Source organism: Oncorhynchus nerka, linkage group LG7 (genome assembly GCF_034236695.1).
Source record: "Oncorhynchus nerka isolate Pitt River linkage group LG7, Oner_Uvic_2.0, whole genome shotgun sequence".
Taxonomy (NCBI): domain Eukaryota; kingdom Metazoa; phylum Chordata; class Actinopteri; order Salmoniformes; family Salmonidae; genus Oncorhynchus; species Oncorhynchus nerka.
The window spans coordinates 65310427-65331095 of NC_088402.1; the positions used below are offsets into that span (position 1 = coordinate 65310427).

Below are 20669 nucleotides of genomic sequence, written 5' to 3' on the forward strand. Positions count from 1 at the left end.
TGTTGGACAGGCGGGCAGGTGCAGGCAGCGATTGGTTGAAGAGCATGCATTTAGTTTTACTTGTATTTAAGAGCAATTGGAGGCCACGGAAGTAGAGTTGTATGGCATTGAAGCTTGCCTGGAAGGTTGTTAACACAGTGTCCAAAGAAGGGCCAGAAAAATACAGAATGGTGTCGTCTGTGTAGAGGTGGATCAGAGACCCACCAGCAGCAAGAGCGACATCATTGATGTATACAGAGAAGAGAGTCGGTCCAAGAATTGAACCCTGTGGCACCCCCATAGAGACTGCCAGAGGTCCGGACAGCAGACCCTCCGATTTGACACACTGAACTCTATCAGAGAAGTAGTTGGTGAACCAGGCGAGGCAATCATTTGAGAAACCAAGGCTGTCGAGTCTGCCAATGAGGATGTGGTGATTGACAGAGTCGAAAGCCTTGGCCAGATCAATGAATACGGCTGCACAGTAATGTTTCTTATCGATGGCGGCTAAGATATTGTTTAGGACCTTGATTGTGGCTGAGGTGCACCCATGACCAGCTCTGAAACCAGATTGCGTAGCAGAGAAGGTATGGTGAGATTCGAAATGGTCGGTAATCTGTTTGTTGACTTGGCTTTCGAAGACCTTAGAAAGGCAGGGTAGGATAGATATAGGTCTGTAGCAGTTTGGGTCAAGAGTGTCCCCCCCTTTGAAGAGGGGGATGACCGCAGCTGCTTTCCAATCTTTGGGAATCTCAGACGACACGAAAGAGAGGTTGAACAGGCTAGTAATAGGGGTGGCAACAATTTCGGCAGATAATTTTAGAAAGGGTCCAGATTGTCTAGCCCTAATGATTTGTAGGGGTCCAGATTTTGCAGCTCTTTCAGAACATCAGCTGACTGGATTTGGGAGAAGGAGAAATGGGGAAGGCTTGGGCGAGTTGCTGTGGGGGGTGCAGTGCTGTTGACTGGGGTAGGAGTAGCCAGGTGGAAAGCATGGCCAGCCGTAGAAAAATGCTTATTGAAATTCTCAATTATAGTGGATTTATCAGTGGTGACAGTGTTTCCTATCTTCAGTGCATTGGGCAGCTGGGAGGAGGTGTTCTTATTCTTCATGGACTTTATAGTGTCCCAGAACTTTTTTGAGTTAGTGTTGTAGTTTTGAGTTAGTATTGACATCATTTGAGTCAATTGGAGGTGTACCTGTGGATGTATTTCAAGGCCTACCTTCAAACTCAGTGCCTCTTTGCTTGACATCATGGGAAAATCAAAAGAAATCAGCCAAGACCTCAGAAATACAATTGTAGACCTCCACAAGTCTGGTTCATCCTTGGGAGCAATTTCCGCCTGAAGGTACCACGTTCATCTGTACAAACAATAGTACGCATGTATAAACACCATGGGATCACACAGCCATCATACCGCTCAGGAAGCAGACGCGTTCTGTCTCCTAGAGATGAACATACTTTGGTGCGAAAAGTGAAAATCAATCCCAGAACAACAGCAAAGGACCTTGTGTAGATGCTGGAGGATAACAGGTACAAAACTATCTATATCCACAGTAAAACGAGTCCTATATCGACATAACCTGAAAGGTCGCTCAGCAAGGAAGAAGCCACTGCTCCAAAACCGCCAGACTACGGTTTGCAACTGCACATGGGGACAAAGATTGTACTTTTTGGAGAAATGTCCTCTGGTCTGATGAAACAAAAATAGAACGGTTTGGCCATAATGACCATCGTTTTGTTAGAAAACACTCTAAAGTTTCCAAAACTGTTCAAATAAGGTCTATGAGTATAACAGAACTCATATGGCAGGCAAAAACCTGAGAAAATTCCAACCAGGAAGTGGGAAATCTGAGGTTTGTAGTTTTTCAAGTGATTGCCTATCCAATATACAGTGTCTATGGGGTCAGATTGCACTTCTTAAGGCTTCCACTAGATGTCAACAGTCTTTAGAACGTTGTTTCAGTCTTCTACTATGAAAGGGGAGCGAATAAGAGCTGTTTCAACCAGAGGTCTGGCTGAAAGCCTTTAGCTTAGTTTAGTCACGCGTGCGCCCGTGAGCGCGAGCTCCATTTTCTTTCATTTCTAAAGACAAAGGAATTGTCCGGTTGGAATATTATTGAAGATTTAAGATAAAAACATCCTTAAGATTGATTATATACATCGTTTGACATGTTTCTACAAACTGTAATGGAACTTTTTTGAATTTTTGTCTGGACTTTGTGCCTGTGCCTTGTGCATTTGGATTACTGGACTAAACACGCGAACAAAAAGGAGGTATTTGGACAAATGATGGACTTTATCGAACAAAACAAACATTTATTGTGGAACTGGGACTCCTGGGGGTGCATTCCGATGAAGATCATCAAAGGTAAGGGAATATTTATAATGCTCTTTATGACTTTTGTTGACCCAACAACATCGTGGGTATCTGTATGCTGACTGAGCGCTGTACTCAGATTATCGCATGGTGTGCTTTTGCTGTAAAGCTTTTTTAAAATCTGACACACCAGTTGTATTAAGGAGAAGTATATCTTTAATTCTATGCATAACACTTGTATGTATGAGTATTCCTGAGTATTCCTGTAAATTGATGTGGCTCTCTGCAAAATCACTGGATGTTTTGGAGGCAAAACATTACTGAAAATATCGCGTCAAGGTAAACTGAGATTTTTGGATATAAATATGAACTTTATCAAACAAAACATACATGTATTGTGTAACATTAAGTCCTATGAGTGCCATCTGATGAAGATCATCAAAGGTTAGTGATTCATTTTTATCTCTTTCTGCTTTTTGTGACTCCTCTCTTTAGCTGAAAAATGGCTGTGTTTTTGGTGACTTGGCACTGACCTAACATAATCACATGGTATGCTTTCGTCGTAAAGCCTTTTTGAAATCAGACACTGTGGTTGGATTAACAACAAGTTTATCTTTAAAATGGTGTATAATACTTGTATGTTTGGGGACTTTTAATTATGAGATTTCTGTTGTTTGAATTTGGCGCCCTGCACTTTCACTGGCTGTTGTCAAATTCGATCCCGTTAACGGGATTTCAGCCATAAGAAGTTTTTAAGGACAACGTAGTCAAGGTATTGGAGTGGCCATCACAAAGCCCTGACCTCAATCGTATAGAACATTTGTGGGCAGAACTGAAAAAGTGTGTGCGAGCAAGGAGGTCTACAAACCTGACTCAGTTACACCAGCTCTGTCAGGAGGAATGGGCCAAAATTCACCCAATTTATTGTGGCAAGCTTGTGGAAAGCTACCTGAAACATTTGACCCAAGTTAAACAATTTAAAAGCTATGCTACCAAATACTAATTGAGTTTATATAAACTTGACCCACTGGAAATGTGATGAAAGGAATTAAATAAATAATTCTCTCTACCAGACCAGCAAATATTCTTTACATCATCAACATAGGAATCACTACAAAACTTCTTGTATGACCTCTTATACACTACATTAGGCCAAACCTTTGGAACTTTGCTTTTCCTAGATATGGCTATTATATTGTGATTCCTACATCCTATGGATTTGGACACTACTTTAAAGCAAATATCTGCAGTGTTTGTAAAGATGTGATCAATACATGTTGAAGATGTAATTCCTGTGCTGTTTGTAACTACCCTGGTGGGTTGACTGACAACCTGATCCAGGTTGCAGGCACTGGTTACGGTTTGTAGTTTTTTCCTGAGTGGGCAGCTTGATGATAGCCAGTCAATATTTAAATCACATAATAAGAATAAGAAATAAGAAAGACACCCCAACTTCACAAGCTGCACTGACTTTTTAATGATTGAGATGGCTTGGGCCCTTAAGTAGTTCATGAATTGTTGGCAGTGGCACCCAGGACATTGGCTTAGATTGTTCTACAACTGATCACTGCTTGTTTATGAGCCCATTTTCTTTATGAGCCCTCTTTTCAAAACAGTTGTTTACTTGGGGACTAATTCATAGTAAGAGCTCAGGGATTTGGCTTCTATCATTAGAGCAGCAAAGCAGTGAAAAGTGAGTCTAAAAGCTCCATGACCAGAGGTAACCCGAAACCAAATCCATTGTTACCGGCTGCTACTACACACATCAGCAGGCTATAATGACTTCCAATATCTTTTGAAAAGTACTTGCTTTGTGCTTCTCATTAGCAGCAACTAAGGACTATTCTTAATCCAGTGCCATTTACTCCACTCTTCATGAGAATAAATGTATCCACTTTCTTTTCTTCTTTAAAATCCTTTGTTTGTTTGATGCTCGCACCAAAGATTTTTATAACTAACCCGAGATAGATGAGAGCCTGTTGTTTCCAATGGGAGCAAATTAATCATAGTGGGCAGAACAAGCAAGGAGGTAGGCAGTGCCAAGCACGAGCTAGTGCGATCCAATTGGCGCGTTCTAGCATTTATTTGAATCCGTTAGGGAACACCTTTTTTTGAAAGTCCAAATGCAGTCCACTGTTTTCTATACACTACCCTTCAAAAGTTTGGGGTCACTTAGAAATGTCCTTGTTTTTGAAAGATTTTAAATTAACATCAAATTGATCAGAAATACATTGTAGACATTGTTAATGTTGTAAATGACTATTGTAGCTGGAAAATGCTTATTTAAAAAATTATATATATATATTTATATACATAGGCGTACAGATGCCCATTATCAGCAACCATCAATCCTGTGTTCCAATGGCACGTTGTGTTAGCTTAGTTTATAATTTGAGAAGGCTAATTAATCATTTGAAAGCCCTTTTACAATTATGTTAGCACAGATGAAAAATGTTGTGCTGATTTAAAGAAGCAAAAATCTGGCCTTCTTTGGATAAGTTGAGTATCTGGAGCATCAGCATTTGTGGGTTCGATTACAGGCTCAAAATGTCCAGAAACAAAGGACTTTCTTCTGAAACTCGTCAGTCTATTCTTGTTCTGAGAAATGAAGGCTATTCCATGTGAGAAATTGCCAAGAAACTGAAGATCTCGTACAACGCTGTGTACTACTCCCTTCACAGAACAACGCAAACTGGCTCTAACCAAAATAGAAAGTGTGGGTGGCCCTGGTGCACAACTGAGCAAGAGGACAAGTACATTAGTGTTTTGTTTGAGAAACAGACGCCTCACAAGTCCTCAACTGGCAGCTTCATTAAATAGTACCCGCAAAAAAAGCAGTGAAGAGGCGACTCTGGGATGCTGGCCTTCTTGGCAGAGTTTTAAAAAAAGAAGCCATATCTCAGACTGGCCAATAAAAAGAAAAGATTAAGATGGGCAAAATAACAGACACTGGACAGAGGAATAAATAAGTGTTATGGACAGACAAATCTAATTTTGAGGTGTTTGGATCACAAAGAAGAACATTCGTGAGATGCCGAAAAAGTTAAAAGATGCTGAAGGAGTGCTTGACGCCATCTGTCAAGCATGGCAATGTGATGGTCTGGGGGTGCTTTGGTGGTGGTAAAGTGAGAGATATATGCAGGGTAAAAGGGATCTTGAAGAAGGAAGGCTGTCACTCCATTTTGCAACGCCATGCCATACCCTGTGATCTGTGCTTAATTGGAGCCAATTTCCTCCACAACCAGGACAATGACCCAAAGCACAGCTCCAAAAAAAAACATTATTTATAAACTTGTCAACATCTTGACCAAATTTCCTATTCATTTTGCATCTCTCTTCATGTATGTTTTCGTGGTTAAAACAAGCATATTTCTAAGTGACCCCAAACTTTTGAACGGTAGTGTGAAAATACAGTTGAAGTCGGGAGTTTACATAATTGTGGCCAAAAGTTTTGAATGACACAAATATTAATTTTCACAAAGTCTGCTGCCTCAATTTGTAATTTGCATATACTCCAGAATACTCCAGAATGTTATAAAGAGTGATCAGATGAATTGCAAAGTCCCTCTTTGCCATGCAAATGAACCGAATCCCCCCCAAAAAATTCCACTACATTTCAGCCCTGCCACAAAAGGACCAGCTGACATCATGTCAGTGATTCTCTTGTTAACACAGGTGTGAGTGTTGACGAGGACAAGGCTGGAGATCTCTGTCATGCTGATTGAGTTTGAATAACAGACTGGAAGCTTCAAAAGGAGGGTGGTGCTTGGAATCATTGTTCTTCCTCTGTCAACCATCGTTACCTGCAAGGAAACAGGTGCCGTCATCATTGCTTTGCACAAAAAGGGCTTCACAGGCAAGGATATTGCACCTAAATCAACCATTTATCGGATCATCAAGAACTTCAAGGAGAGCGGTTCAATTGTTGTGAAGAAGGCTTCAGGGCGCCCAAGAAAGTCCAGCAAGCGCCAGGACCGCATCCTAAAGTTGATTCAGCTGCGGGATCTGGGAACCACCAGTACAGAGCTTGCTCAGGATTGGCAGCAGGCAGGTGTGAGTGCATCTGCACGCACAGTGAGGCGAAGACTTTTGGAGGATGGCCTGGTGTCAAGAAGGGCAGCAACGAAGCCACTTCTCTCCAGGAAAAACATCAGGGACAGACTGATATTTTGCAAAAGGTACAGGGATTGGACTGCTGAGGACTGGGGTAAAGTCATTTTCTCTGATGAATCCCCTTTCCGATTGTTTGGGGCATCCGGAAAAAAACTTGTCCGGAGAAGACCATCAGTTCTGTGTCATACCATCAGTAAAGCATCCTGAGACCATTCATGTGTGAGGTTGCTTCTCAGCCAAGGGAGTGGGCTCACTCACAATTTTGCCTAAGAACACAGCCATGAATAAAGAATGGTACCAACACATCCTCCGAGAGCCACTTCTCCCAACCATCCAGGAACCGTTTGGTGATGAACAAATCCTTTTCCAGCATGATGGAGTACCTTGCCATAAGGCAAAAGTGATAACTAAGTGGCTCGGGGAACATCACATCGGTATTTTGGGTCCAAGGCCAGTAAACTCCAGACCTTAATCCCATTGAGAACTTGTGGTAAATCTTCAAGAGGCGGGTGGAAAAACAAAAACCCACAGAGTCTGACAAACGCCAAGCACTGATTATGCAAGAATGGCCCAGAGGTTAATTGACAGCATGCCAGGGCAGATTGCAGAGGTCTTGAAAAAGAAGGGTCAACACTGCAAATATTGACTCTTTGCATCAACTTAATGTAATTGTCAATACAGGTCTTTGACACTTATGAAATGCTTGTAATTATACTTCAGTATTCCATAGTAACATCTGAAAAAAAAAAATCTAAAAGACACTGAAGCAGCAGACTTTGTGAAAATTCATATTTGTGTCATTCTCAAAACTTTTGGCCACGACTGTACTATCCCCCATAGTACAAAGGTCAGCCTATTCTATTCTGTGCAAGAAATAAATGTTTGGGGGCAGGGTCATGGGCCTGGCCAATGGTAATGGTCGCTGACGTAACATTTTAGAAGCCTTCCAGTTGACTGCAGTGACGCATTTTGGCGGTTTTAAAACGAATTTCCTGCAATTCTACACATTTTGCCATGGGTCACATAAACATTGTAACAAAATCTAACAAATGCATAGTTTTTATTTTATTTTAGATTCTCCTTGACTATTTAGTTTGTATTTTGGTGATTATTAGTTCTCAAATATGATCTTATTTAAAACATATATAGGTCCATTATCTTTTCTTCATAATTTTATCTGGTTTTAGTCATTTAAGTACTGAAATAGTAAAGGCACATGGATCCACAAGAAATTGGGAGAAAACATAAAACACACAACCTGGCATGTTTCGTCTTTGGGCAAAATAGTCATTTGGACATGCTTGAGGGATGATGATCAAAATATAAACACATGTAAAATATTGGTCCCAAGTTTCATGAGCTGAAATAAAAGATCCCATAAATGTTGCATAAGCACATTAGCTTATTTCTCTCAAATGTATTTACATCCCTGTTAGTGAGCATTACGCCTTTGCCAAAATAATCCATCCATCTGACACTAGTGGCATATCAATAAACTGATTAAACTGCATGATCACTACACAGGTGCACCTTGTGTTGGGGACAATAAAATGCCACTCTCAAATGTGCAGTTTTGCAATAACACAATGCCACAGATGTTTCAAGTTTTGAGGAAGCGTGCAATTGGCTTGCTGACTGTAGGAATGTCCTCCAGAGTTGTTTCCAGAAAATGCAATGTTAATTTCTCTACCACCGCCTCCAACTTCGTTTTAGAGAATTTGGCAGTACGTCCACCCGGCCTCACAACCGCAGACCATGTGTAATCACGCTAGCTCAGGACCTCCACAATCGGTTCTTCACCTGCGGGAACATATGACACCAGCCACCCGGACAGCTGATGAAACTGTGGGTTTGCACAACTGAAGAATTTCTGCACAAACTGTCAAACTGTCTCAGGGAAGCTCATCTGTGTGCTCGTCGTCCTCACCAGGGTCTTGACCTGACTGCAGTTTGGCGTCATATATGACTTCGGTGGGAGATGATGCTCACCTTCAATAGCCACTGGCACACTGGAGAAGTGTGCTCTTTACGGTTGAATCGCAGTATCAACTGTACCTGGCAGATGGCAGACAGCATGTATGGCATCATGTGGTTGAGCGGTTTGCTGATGTCAACGTTGTGAACAGAGTACCACATGGTGGCGGTGGGGTTGTGGTATGAGCAGGCATAAACTACGGACAACGAACACAATTTCATTTTATCGATGGAAATTTGAATGCACAGAGATACCGTGACGAGATTCTGAGGCCCATTGTCATGTCATTCATCAGCCCCCATCAACTCTTGTTTCAGCATGATAACGCACAGCCCCGTATCGCAAGGATCTTTACACAATTCCTGGAAGCTGAAAATGTCCCAGTTCTTTCATTGCCTGCATGCTCGCCAGACATGTCACCCATTGTGCATGTTTGGGATGCTCTGGATTGACGTGTACGACAGCGTGTTCCAGTTCCCACCAATATCTAGCAACTTCGCACAGCCATTGAAGAGGAGTGTGGCCACAATCAAGTGCCTTTTAAAGGTACAGTATATGTGACCAACACATTCATATCTGTATTCCCAGTCATGTGAAAGCCATAGATTAGCTCCTAATTTATTTATTTCAATTGCCTGATTTCCTTAAAATCTTTGAAATTGTTGCATGTTGCGTTTATATTTCTGTTCAGTGTATATGGTAATGTTACCAATAGAGAGCACTTCAGCCAATTCACACCCCGACTGTAATATCGCAAAGCAGACATCAGTTGGTCCAGGGTCTTTTTTCCCTGTGACCCCAAAATTGGATTGAAGCAAGTGTTGTTTTCTTTTGGTTTCTTTTCCCTGGACTGCCTTTGAGTAACACCAGGTTACTATGATATTTGTAAATGTGCATGTTCTCAAATTGCCTTGTAAGCAAAAAGCCATTTCTACTGAGCTTCACCTTGAACAATGTAATTATGTCACAATGCTGTATCACTTTGTGAGCGCCTTGCATGTGTTGAAGGGTAGGAGGGAAACTAATCTTCTAGACAAAGTGCTGACTAATCTTAAACCAATTTCAGTTTATTAAATTTCATATAAAATGTTCCTTTTTTCATGGTCCTGCTGAGTTCACTGAAGCAAGTTCGCCTTGCCCTTATTCATGTTATTGCAGAAGACTTCCCAATGAGTTATGCCCATCATTCTCGCTCTTGTTAGATTTAGCACATATTTTGGGGGGGGTAGAGTTTCAAATAAAGAAAGCTCCGAGCCAGAAAGGTCTGCATAATAGGCTTACGTTTGATGATGTCGCCTGCATTATTTGCAAGACTCATTGATTAGGTATGCAGAATGCAGAGGTTATTAAAACCTTATCAACACAAGGTAGAATTCTCATATTATTACAAAGTACATTTTCTTCAAGGGGTAAAATGTGTCTTTCATGTGATATGTCCTATTGTATATCAAATGGTTTGATATAAGACTAAAACATATTTGAATCTCAAATCATTGTCATGCCATTTTGAATCCTTTCCCATCATGATAGGGAAAAAATAAACTGTACTAATTGTTCACTATTTTCTCTACTATTAGAATTTGAAATCATATCAAGAACATTTCCAAATGTCAATTGATGTTGATCTGGAATGTTCCGAAGAACAGACTCAATTCAAAGTCAGTGGGTTAGAATTTAGAATTCTCTTACAAACTTTTAGGCACTGGTGCCTACTGGTGTTGATATGATTAAAATAATAAGCTAACAATTGGATAATGTTGCTCAAAGGCATATTTAAAGTTTATGGTGATAGTTAACTTTAAAAAAGTTGTATCTCTTATTTACCTAGGGTGTTGACTGACTTACTGTCGAAACCATTTTTACATTTGTTAGTTGGTTCAACAATGTCCAGAATCTCCTGCTTAGCATTTTTGGATAATGTAGCAATGTTACTGGAAGTGGATTGCATCAGTTAGTGGTTCATTCAAAAGCGTGGAGAAACAGCTCTGCTTTCAGTAGTAAGAAATGCAGATTTGAACCATTCCTGCTTGAATCATGCTTTTGAATGCCTCGCTAACTGGTACAATCTGTTTTCACTAGCATTGCTAAATTCTCAAAAAATGCTAAACAGATTATTCTGGATTTTGCTAAATAACCAACTAACAGATATGTAAAACGGTTTGGTTGAAAAGACAACATCCTAGGTAAGTCAGAAGCAAGCTAATGATTTTTTTTTTTTTAAAGGATCGTCAGGTAGCCTAGTGGTTAGGGCGTTGGACTAGTAACCGAAAGGTTGCAAGATCGAATCCCTGAGCTGACAAGGTAAAAATCTGTCGTTCTGCCCCTGAATAAGGCAGTTATCTCGCTGTTCATATGCAGTCATTGAAAATAAGTATTTGTTCTTAACTGACTTGCCTAGTTAAATAAAGGTACATTGTTCATTGATATTTTTTATCTTAGTTATGTTCAGTTAGAGAATATACTTTCATAATAAATGTATATTCTTTTTAAATATGTTTGTCACTTATTCTGCTAAAAACAATTCATGAGTAGGCCTACATTCACATGTAAGAGCAGCATTGAAATGAGTCAACTCCTATTTAATTTGCAGAAGGCCACACCCCATACCAATGAATGTGGTGACTATTGGCCCGTTGTCTGTCTCATCCTTTACGAGCAAAGGCAAACATGATGATGGACAAGATGACAGTCCAATAGTCACTGCCTCCTCCTCCTCTCTCCATGTATCCACAGCCTACCAAACACTTCTCTCAACCTTTTGACCCTGGAACTCAATTACCTCCTCCCTTCTGCTATGAGCACAAATATATGTCACTCTTAATTTCTAATAGAGTTTAATGTCATATTTATGTAAATACTTCCCGATTTTACTCTATATTAACAGGCAGAAATGTCAAAGCACACATAAAATGAAACAATACCATCACCCGGTAGAGTGGAATTTAAATTGGATTCCTCTCTCTGCCAGTACTTATGCTGGCCAGCTGATGAAGGGGAAAACAGGGCACACTTTGATTGCATGTTGCAGATTCTTTACACAATAATCTCGCCTCCACATTATTATTTCCTTGCAGATTTGTGCCCTAATCTACGCTGAAGGATGCCTCTTGTTATTTCTCAGCTTTTTTTCCCCCAAGGAGATCGTAATAATGTGGTCTATTTCAATATGCATAGAAAAAAAATGTCATTTTGTGTTTTGCATACGGTCAATATCACTGAATGAATGGGAAATGTGCTGAAGTATTTCTCACAGCCCCGATATGACTATTTGATTAATAAAGTGTCTAAAATATCTTATTCTAGGAGATGTTAGAAACTTAGACTCTCCAGAACTAGTAAAAATAGGTATTTTTGAGATCAATATGCAATTATGCATGTTCGCTGATGGCTATGTGTCAGGTAGTTGACTTGTTTTGAGATCTTGAACGTTAAACCTACAGCATGCATAGAGGGGTATTTTCAAACGGATCCTTTCCACCTTCATTTGACTTGATATAGTGAATAATAGACCACTCATGTTGTCCCTACTTACATGCAAAATAAGGGATATAATCAGTGCCAAGCTATATAGTGCCATAAACAGTACATCGGCTTAACGACCCCCCTTTGGGTCAAGATGAATAAGTCCACATAGTCCGCATCAATGGTTGTTTTCCAATCACAACAGGCACGATTTGGGGGAAATTGCCATCTAAAAGTTATGTTTTCTCTTTTGTAATGAGCGGTAATGTATTCCTGACTCATATTGGCTGTTGTGCTATCTAGGCCCCACAATTAACAGTTGCAGCACCTGAAGAGCTCTGTGCCTCATTTTGGCACAACGATTTCCCTTTGCAACTAGCAAGTGCACACGTAGGCTACATGTAACGACCCAAAAAAAATCTCATTTCGGCAACAGTGAAAACACCCCTTAGCCTTCTTTCGACATGTTTTGAAAGCAGGCCTTTAGCTGAGACACTGATACATGTCCAGAAGGGAAGCAGTAACTGCCCTGATTACGTTGCAAAATGACTGGTAGACTGGGGATATGTCTACTGTGGCATCATATTCAGAATAATCATATAGACTTTTTAAAATAATAAAATATTTTATTCTGAAAATAAGCTTCCAGTAGTTGTTTGGCTCGATAAGCTGAAGAAGTAATACAGCAGGTAACTATATATAATAGGTTTCACCCTGAGTAGTGGGCCATTGAGAGAGGGTCATGGGGAACATTTGATTACCATTATTGATATGAAGGGTAAGGATAAGGTTCATCATTCCAGATATTAATAGGATGTTGTTTGCAAGTGGGGTTATGCGACTCACCTCTCGGACAAAAATGGCAATGACCAAGGCCTGCATAGAAGGTAAAGGGATTGATGTGGTTATAAATTACTCCACGGCGCCACCTAGCCCCAGTTCTCTCCCACTTTGTCATCAGTACAAGGCGATAAAGCAGGGAAATGAGAGGAGAGTCTTCTTTTTTAATACATAAATGAATAAGCTATGAGAGTGGTCATTATTTAGGGCATGCCATTTTCAAGCAGCAATAGTGCCATTCTCGGGGACACCAAATGACATGACTAGAATCTCCTCCAGCACAGCATGAGAAACAGGTTAAAGTTGCACTCCGGCTTTCAATAACCCATTGACCTCCATCTATTTATGACCCCTGACATATATTTAAAAGAATTCATATTCATAATGTAAGTAATTTTCATTCAAGGGCAACTTAATAATTCACCTTGTAGGACAGTAAAAAAGCATTCACCTTTTAGCACCCAAAATATTTTAGTAAGCAATTTTTATAATTGGCTGTCCGGGCCGGGTCTTAACCCATAAAGTTCAGATGTGCCAGAATTGGAAAAATGTGTTTTATGGTGGCTGGGCCTCGCCGCCTCCTTTGCCCTTAAAAAAATGCCCTGAGAATAAGAGCCTACTGAAAATAGAGGCGTAAATAATGTGACGAGCAATGGGTTTTCCTTTAAATAAATACCGATCAGGTTTATGTTGAAAGACAATAGAAAACGTAGGCCAGATATGCGGTTTACAGTATTTATAGCTGTAATATCGAGGTGCCAGCACCGTAATTTCATGCCCCAATGAGAATGGCAAGGTCACAGCAAATGCTTCGGCTGAGCATCTGCTAATACGGCGACTCATAAACAGGCGCGGCGTGTATCAGGTGCACCAAATACAGTATAATGAAATACAGAATAGCTTTCCATTATTGTTCTTTTTTACGGTGTCGTCATTAGATGTAATTTATGTCTTAAAAAATTCATCTCCTCGCCAGGTCGATCCGAAATGGGGGTCCAGGGGTCATTCCACAGGTTTGGAAACCCGTAATAAATTTCCGCAATCCTTTTTTGTAGGCTTTTCCTTTTATATGTAAAAATCTGTTTCACCTTGTTCTCTCTTTTCTAAATGGATATGAGGTGTCTTTCATTTGTCGTCGCCTTTTTCTGAACAATCAACGGATCAGAGCACACAATAGTGGAGCAAGCTTTAATTCGACAAGAAAACCTAACAGCTTTATGAATTTCCATGCATTTTATTTTGATGTAAAGTAAATAAGCCCTTTCATAGTGCTGCACACACAACAACATTAAAGAGGTCCAACACCATTAACATGCACATATTTTTAAGAGGACATTTTATAAAGTTATTTTGGAGAAACTACATTTCAAGGTGAAAAGGGAAAATTGGAACCTCTCCCAGGGTACTAAAATATGTTTTTTCATTCTATGGTGAAATGGAAATATGGGCTTGTGCTCCAAATGGCACCCTGTTCCCTATATATAGTATAGAGCACCAGTTTTGACCAGAGCCTGTAGGGACCCTGGTCAAAACTAGTGCATAGGGTGCCATTCGGGATGCAACCCTTGCATGTCTCACTCAATAATCTGCCACTGTTGTGTCTGCTGTGGTCAGATGAATCCGGAGTTCAGGGACACATTATTGCTTATTGGACAGTGCAGCCTGACTGCACGAGCTCAGCACATGGCGGTGGCCACTTCCTGGCACTCAGGGCCCGCCATTGACGACAGGCTGGCTAATATTTGCATTAAATTATTCAACCATTTTCATGGCCATTTGAAGCCCTTGGTGCATTTAAATACTGTAGGTGCCTCTCAGCATCACACATGTTGATTCTCCAAGAACCTTTAGAGCCCCTCATGAAGATGTCAAAAAGAGGGCTAGATTGTGGTTGATTCTTGTTCATCAAGATGGGTTTGTAGATGGGCAGTAAATACTCATTTGACATCTTTTGGGACCGCAATTATGAGTCTTCTGCATCGCACTCACACAGGTACTTGGGTGACACAATGCTTCTCAAATGATTTGGTTAACAGGCAGTCATTGCTCTCTCATTTCATAGACATTTAATAGAAGAAATGGTGTGTGTGTGTGTTAATGTCACACAACACATGTTGATATTGTAATGATTAGCTCCACATGGATTTCAGACTCTGATGTGTGTACAGATGGCTCAACAAATCACTTCTTCTCCTCTCTCAACCCTCTTCTCATCTCTCCGCCATTCCCACAGCCCTGTATAGTACAGCAAATAAGAATAGCGGTCTCAAATGAAGCAAACCTCATCCCCCTTGACTCTCTTGCAACTCAGTTGTGCGTACCAAATGGCATCCTATTCCCTATTTTAGTGCACTTCGTTTGACCAGCGCCCTAAACGTAATGCGCTAAATAGGAAATAGGGTGCCATTTGGGATGACACAGCACTGCAGGGAGGCCTGCTGTGTGGAGTAGAATGGTCCAAAGCCCAGGGGAATGGCCCAAGTTAAAAGGCCATCTCGGCAATGGGGATTTTCTGTCAGAAGGCAGGAGGAAGGGAAACCCAGGAAGCCCAGTAGCACACTCAGGGAAATCACACGGGGAAATGGAGGTAAAATGGTAGCAGGAGCAAGCCAGTGATGCTACACATTGCAATACAGAGGAAAGTGCCTTATGGTCCACACCTTAGCCCTTATACCTCTCCCCAGCAACAAGCCTCAATGGAGCCATCTGATTGGAAGTGTTTAAAGTCATGGTCAGTAGGGAGGAAAAGTTTTGAAATTGGGAGGTACTTAACTGAACGTATCCAATAAGAGATGCTTGTTTTCGTTTTCTGCTGCAAAGTGTTTTGCTACAGTATGTACTACTGAACACGACCCTGTTCTTTTGTCTAGTGAGTCACATCAGTATATTTGATTTTAGTTCTCAACTGTTGTGTTTTGGTTGATCTCGGAATGAACAATGCCAGACTTTTTTCAGAAGCTCATTGAAAGTTGTCTTTGTTTAGATTATGATGCTCATTAAAGACGAGACACATACCCATGGAAGCATATGGCGACGGAAATAAAATCCTTTCAGTCCACAAAATAAAATAAGACTCCCTGCCCCCTCCCATTCTCCATTAGGGAGCTCTTTGCAATTTAATCATCACTAAAATCATTAAAAAAGATCTGAAGATTAAGTTATATTGGCATTTGCAAAATTATGTAATACATTTACATCACAATGAGGAAATTAAAATAATGCATTTTCTCTGTCTGGGGTGTATGAGATCTCCACCTGGGAAATATAACTGGAGAAGTGGACAGACTGATTTTCTTTGCCTTTGGTGGCCGTTAGTGAGAACAGGGTTTCAGCTTTCTTTGTTTGATCCTGCTCTGCTGTCTGCTGTAGGCAGATGTCTGGGTAACTGAAGAGGTGCTGTCCAATGCCTGATTCACACTATAGGGTGTACCCTAACCGTACTGTGCTAGCTAAGATATTTAATTTTTTACATGATTCTTTACTGCACAATTCCAGCTACCATGGTGGAAGCATAACCCAGCCAGCCCAGGGCCCTATACTACAAATCAGGTTTGAAGAGTTAACCCTTTACTCTTTTGGGAATTGGCCTACATGGACAGTGCCAAATAAAAAAAATTCTAACAGAATAAATATAGAAAGCATATGCATAACCATGGAGATTATGGGGAAATGATCAGTTCCTAAGTAATTCAATGCACTTTTATGACTCAAAGAAAGACTTAAATTATTCTTCTTCTTTTTTTTTTGCTCTCCTAGCTGTGTCGTTGAGGAACTGAAGCAAGCACACTTATAGTTTTTTGTTTAGAACATAGCCATGCCTCCCCACGATCACACAATAACTGTTGTTGTTTACGCAATCGAAATACACTATAAATCGCAATCTGGGTATTCTTTTGCCAACATGACTAGCTAAGTCATAAAATGCGATCTTACAGTGTTAGGCTTTCACAAGGCACTTCAGGAAAAACTATTGGAAATTTTGGTGCGCCTAGAATGGGAGTCATGGGAGTGCATTCAAGTGCGGGTTCCGTGGTAAATTTGGCAGGAACTGGAACAAGCTGTTGTACACGTCGATCCAGAGCATCCCAAACATGCTCAATGGGTGACATGTCTGGTGAGTATGCAGGTCATGGAAGAACTGAGACATTTCAGATTCCAGGAATTGTGTACAGATCCTTGCAACATGGGGCAGTGCATTACCGTGCTGAAACATGAGGTGATGGCGGTGGATGAATGTTACGACAATGGGCCTCAGGATCTTGCCACAATATTTCTGTGCGTTCCAATTGCCAGCAATAAAAGGCACTTGTGTTCATTGTCTGTAGCTTAAGCCTGCCCATACCATAACCCCACCACCACCACGGGGCACTCTGTTCACAAAGTTGACATCATCAAACCACTAGTCCACACATCACCACACAGTTAAATAAATTAAATTAAAAAATACACGTGGTCTGCGGTTGTGAGGCCGGTTGAACGTACTGCCAAATTCTCTAAAATGACATTGGAGGCAGCTTATGGTAGAGAAATTAAAATAAAATTCTCTGCTGTATATTCCTGCAGTCAGCATGCCAATTGCACGCTCCCTCAAAACTTGAGACATCTGTAGCATTGTGTTGTGTGACTAAACTGCACATTTTAGTGGCCGTTTATTCTCCCCAGCACAAGGTGCACCTGTGTAATAATCATGTTGTTTAATCACACCAGTCAGGTGGATGGATTATCTTGGCAAAGGAGAAATTCTCACTAACAGTAATGTAAACACATTTGTGCACAAAATTTGAGATACATTTTTTATGTGCATATAGGACATTTCTGGGATCTTTTATTTCAGGTCATGAAACATGTTCTATTTATGCGCTTATCGGTGACCAAATCTTCCATTTTCAACCCCTATGCGGACTGACCGGGGCTGTGAGTGGAAAGGCCTACTGAGCGAGGTAACTTTGGTCAACTCTGAGTTCAACCAGTCACATGAATGTTGCTCTCCTTTTGGCCAGGTACATTTCTATGACAATGAAGCGTTGGCTAACTCAGGGCTAACTCCATTCATCCTGAATGAAGTTTCTGAGCCGTGAGTTGAGGGCCAATGGAATCAGATTCCCTCCCTCTTGCAAAGATTGCGTCATCATTCCTTTCATTTGAGGAAGACCAAAATATTTTAGTAATCAAATGTTTTTTGAGTTAAAAAATAGTAATATTAAAATACCTATCACATTACACATTTAGTAATGACCGAATGCATTTGAAGCTTCACGCACAGTAAAACTTTTGTATGACATCATATATTTATTTTATTGATAGGAGTGGGGGGAAAAAAGGTGCTTGTGCATTGATAAGCACACCAAAGACTGCATTAACGATATGTAATAAAAGAAAGACAGCGCTTCTAATAGCCTATTTCACACCATAGCCTGCTGAATTTGCAAGATAACTTTTCTTTCATTTTGATGAAACCCTGTGTGGTAAATGTCTGTTCTGTTCCAGGTTTGAATGATAAGGAGATTGAGCTTGCCATCCAGCGCTCGGGCAGTACTGACGAGCCCTTGGCCCTTACCCCTGTGGGACCCCAGTACCCTCTCCTTGCCCCCCAGCTGGCACCTATACCCTACAGTGAGTACACCATCCCCTCCATGCACACACACATATATACAGTTGAAGTCGGAAGTTTACATACACTTTGGTTGGAGTCATTAAAACTAGTTTTTCAACCACTCCACAAATTTCTTGTTAACAAACTATAGTTTTGGCAAGTCGTTTATGACCATTTTTCCAAACAATTGTTTACTGACAGATTATTTCACTTATAATTCACTGTATCACAATTCCAGTGGGTCAGAAGTTTACATACACTAAGTTGACTGTGCCTTTAATTAAACAGCTTGGGAAATTCCAGAAAATTGTCATGGCTTTAGAAGCTTCTGATAGGCTAATTGACATCATTTGAGTCAATTGGAGGTGTATCTATGGATGTATTTCAAGGCCTACCTTCAAACTCAGTGCCTCTTTGCTTGACATCATGGGAAAAGCAAAAGAAATCAGCCAAGACCTCAGAAATACAATTGTAGTCCTCCACAAGTCTGATTCATCCTTGGGAGCAATTTCCAAAAGCCTGAAGGTACCACATTCATCATTACAAACTATAGTACGCAAGTATAAACACCATGGGACCATGCAGCTGTCATACCGCTCAGGAAGGAGACGCGTTCTGTCTCCTAGAGATGAACGTACTTTGGTGCAAATCAATCTCAGAACAACAGCAAAGGACCTTGTGAAGATGCTGGAGGAAACAGGTACAAAAGCATCTATATCCACAGTAAAACGAGTACTTATATGGACATAACCTGAAAGGCCACTCAGGACGGAAGAGGCAACTGCTCCAAAACCGCCATAAAAAGTCAGACTACGGTTTGCATACCTTTTGGAGAAATGTCCTCTGGTCTGATGAAACAAAAGTAGAACTGTTTGGCCATAATGACCATCGTTATGTTTGGAGGAAAAAGGGGGAGCCGAAGAAAGCCGAAGAACACTATCCCAACTGGGAAGCACGGGGGTGGAAGCATCATGTTGTAGGGGTGCTTTGCTGCAGGAGGGACTGGTGCACTTGACAAAATAGATGGCTTCATGAGGGAGGAAAATGATGTGGATATATTGAAGCAACATCTCAAGACATCAGTCAGGAAGTTAAAGCTTGGTTGCAAATGGGTCTTCCAAATGGACAATGACCCCAAGCATACTTCCGAAGTTGTGGCAATTGCTTAAGGACAACAAAGTCAAGGTATTGGAGTGGCCATCACAAAGTCCTGACCTCCTTCCTGAAGAGAATTTGTGGGCAGATCTGAAAAAGCCTGTGCGAGCAAGGAGGCCTACAAACCTGACTCAGTTACACTAGCTCTGTCAGGAGGAATGGGCCAAAATTCACCCAACTTATTGTGAGAAGCTTGTGGAAGGCTACCCGAAACGTTTGACCGAAGTTAAATTTAAAGGCAATGCTACCAAATACCAATTGAATGTATGTAAACTTCTGACCCATTGGGAATGTGATGAATGAAACTATAGCTGAAATAAATCACCCTCTACTATTATTCTGACATTTCACATTCTTAAACGTAAACTATCCTAACTGACCTAAAACAGGGAATTTTAACTAGGATTATATGTCAGGAATTGTGAAAAACTGAGTTGAAATGTATTTAGGCTAAGGAGTATGTAAACTTCTGACTTCAACTGTATATATACACAATCTCTACTACTGACTACTACTCTGTACTCAGTAACTCACAGTATTCAATGTTCTGTGATACCATGAACTGCAAACAGAAGACCATTTGCATGACAAGATGCTACAGTAAAAGTGGAGTGTGGATGGAAGTTAGTGAATGTGGGTGTAAAACCGCCTTTTACACAACATGTAATATTCATTGTGTCAACATGCACTCTTACCCTTTTACCCTCAATCCAATGATAAGTGTGCTTACCAGTAGCAGAAGCAACACATTTGCCTCGCGTAGTAATTATTTCACCAAAATCGTCGCCCCTCCATCACGTGAAATCTCTCCCAATGATGTTTCATACCAGGGGGTTTCACCCCAAGCAAGGCCCTGGTACAACCTATATCTTTATTACTGCATGGGTTATGAGTGCTGTCCACTGATTTACCAATGCAGAATGAAGTCCGCATAATGCTTAACCCATATGACAATGATTCCCAATGTATTCCACCCTCATTTATTACCGCACTGTCCTTGACTCCCCCGGCATCTCATGTTTTGTAATGGAAGTGATGTTGATGGGATGGCCATGTAGTTAGGGGCTCTGGCTCGGACCATTCCATACTGTTTTTTTTTTTTATATCAAAATGGCTATAAGGGAAGCTGCATAATGAGGTGAGTGCCGGGGAGTCTTGTATGGGGGTCATGCCTAAAAGAGGGGGCTACCTCTCTTTGATATCCTTGTTATGGGGACGCCACACAGGGGC

General features: G+C 40.9%; 1 protein-coding gene across 1 annotated transcript in view; it reads left to right on the forward strand.

Moving 5' to 3' along the window:
- The window catches only part of pex14 (peroxisomal biogenesis factor 14), a 103480-nt gene that overhangs the window by 48470 nt on the left and 34341 nt on the right, over positions 1-20669 (forward strand). Inside the window, exon 4 of the mRNA XM_029664538.2 lies at positions 18179-18304. Within this exon, the coding sequence (XP_029520398.1) occupies positions 18179-18304 (126 nt within the window). The remainder of the gene's footprint in view (positions 1-18178; positions 18305-20669) is intronic.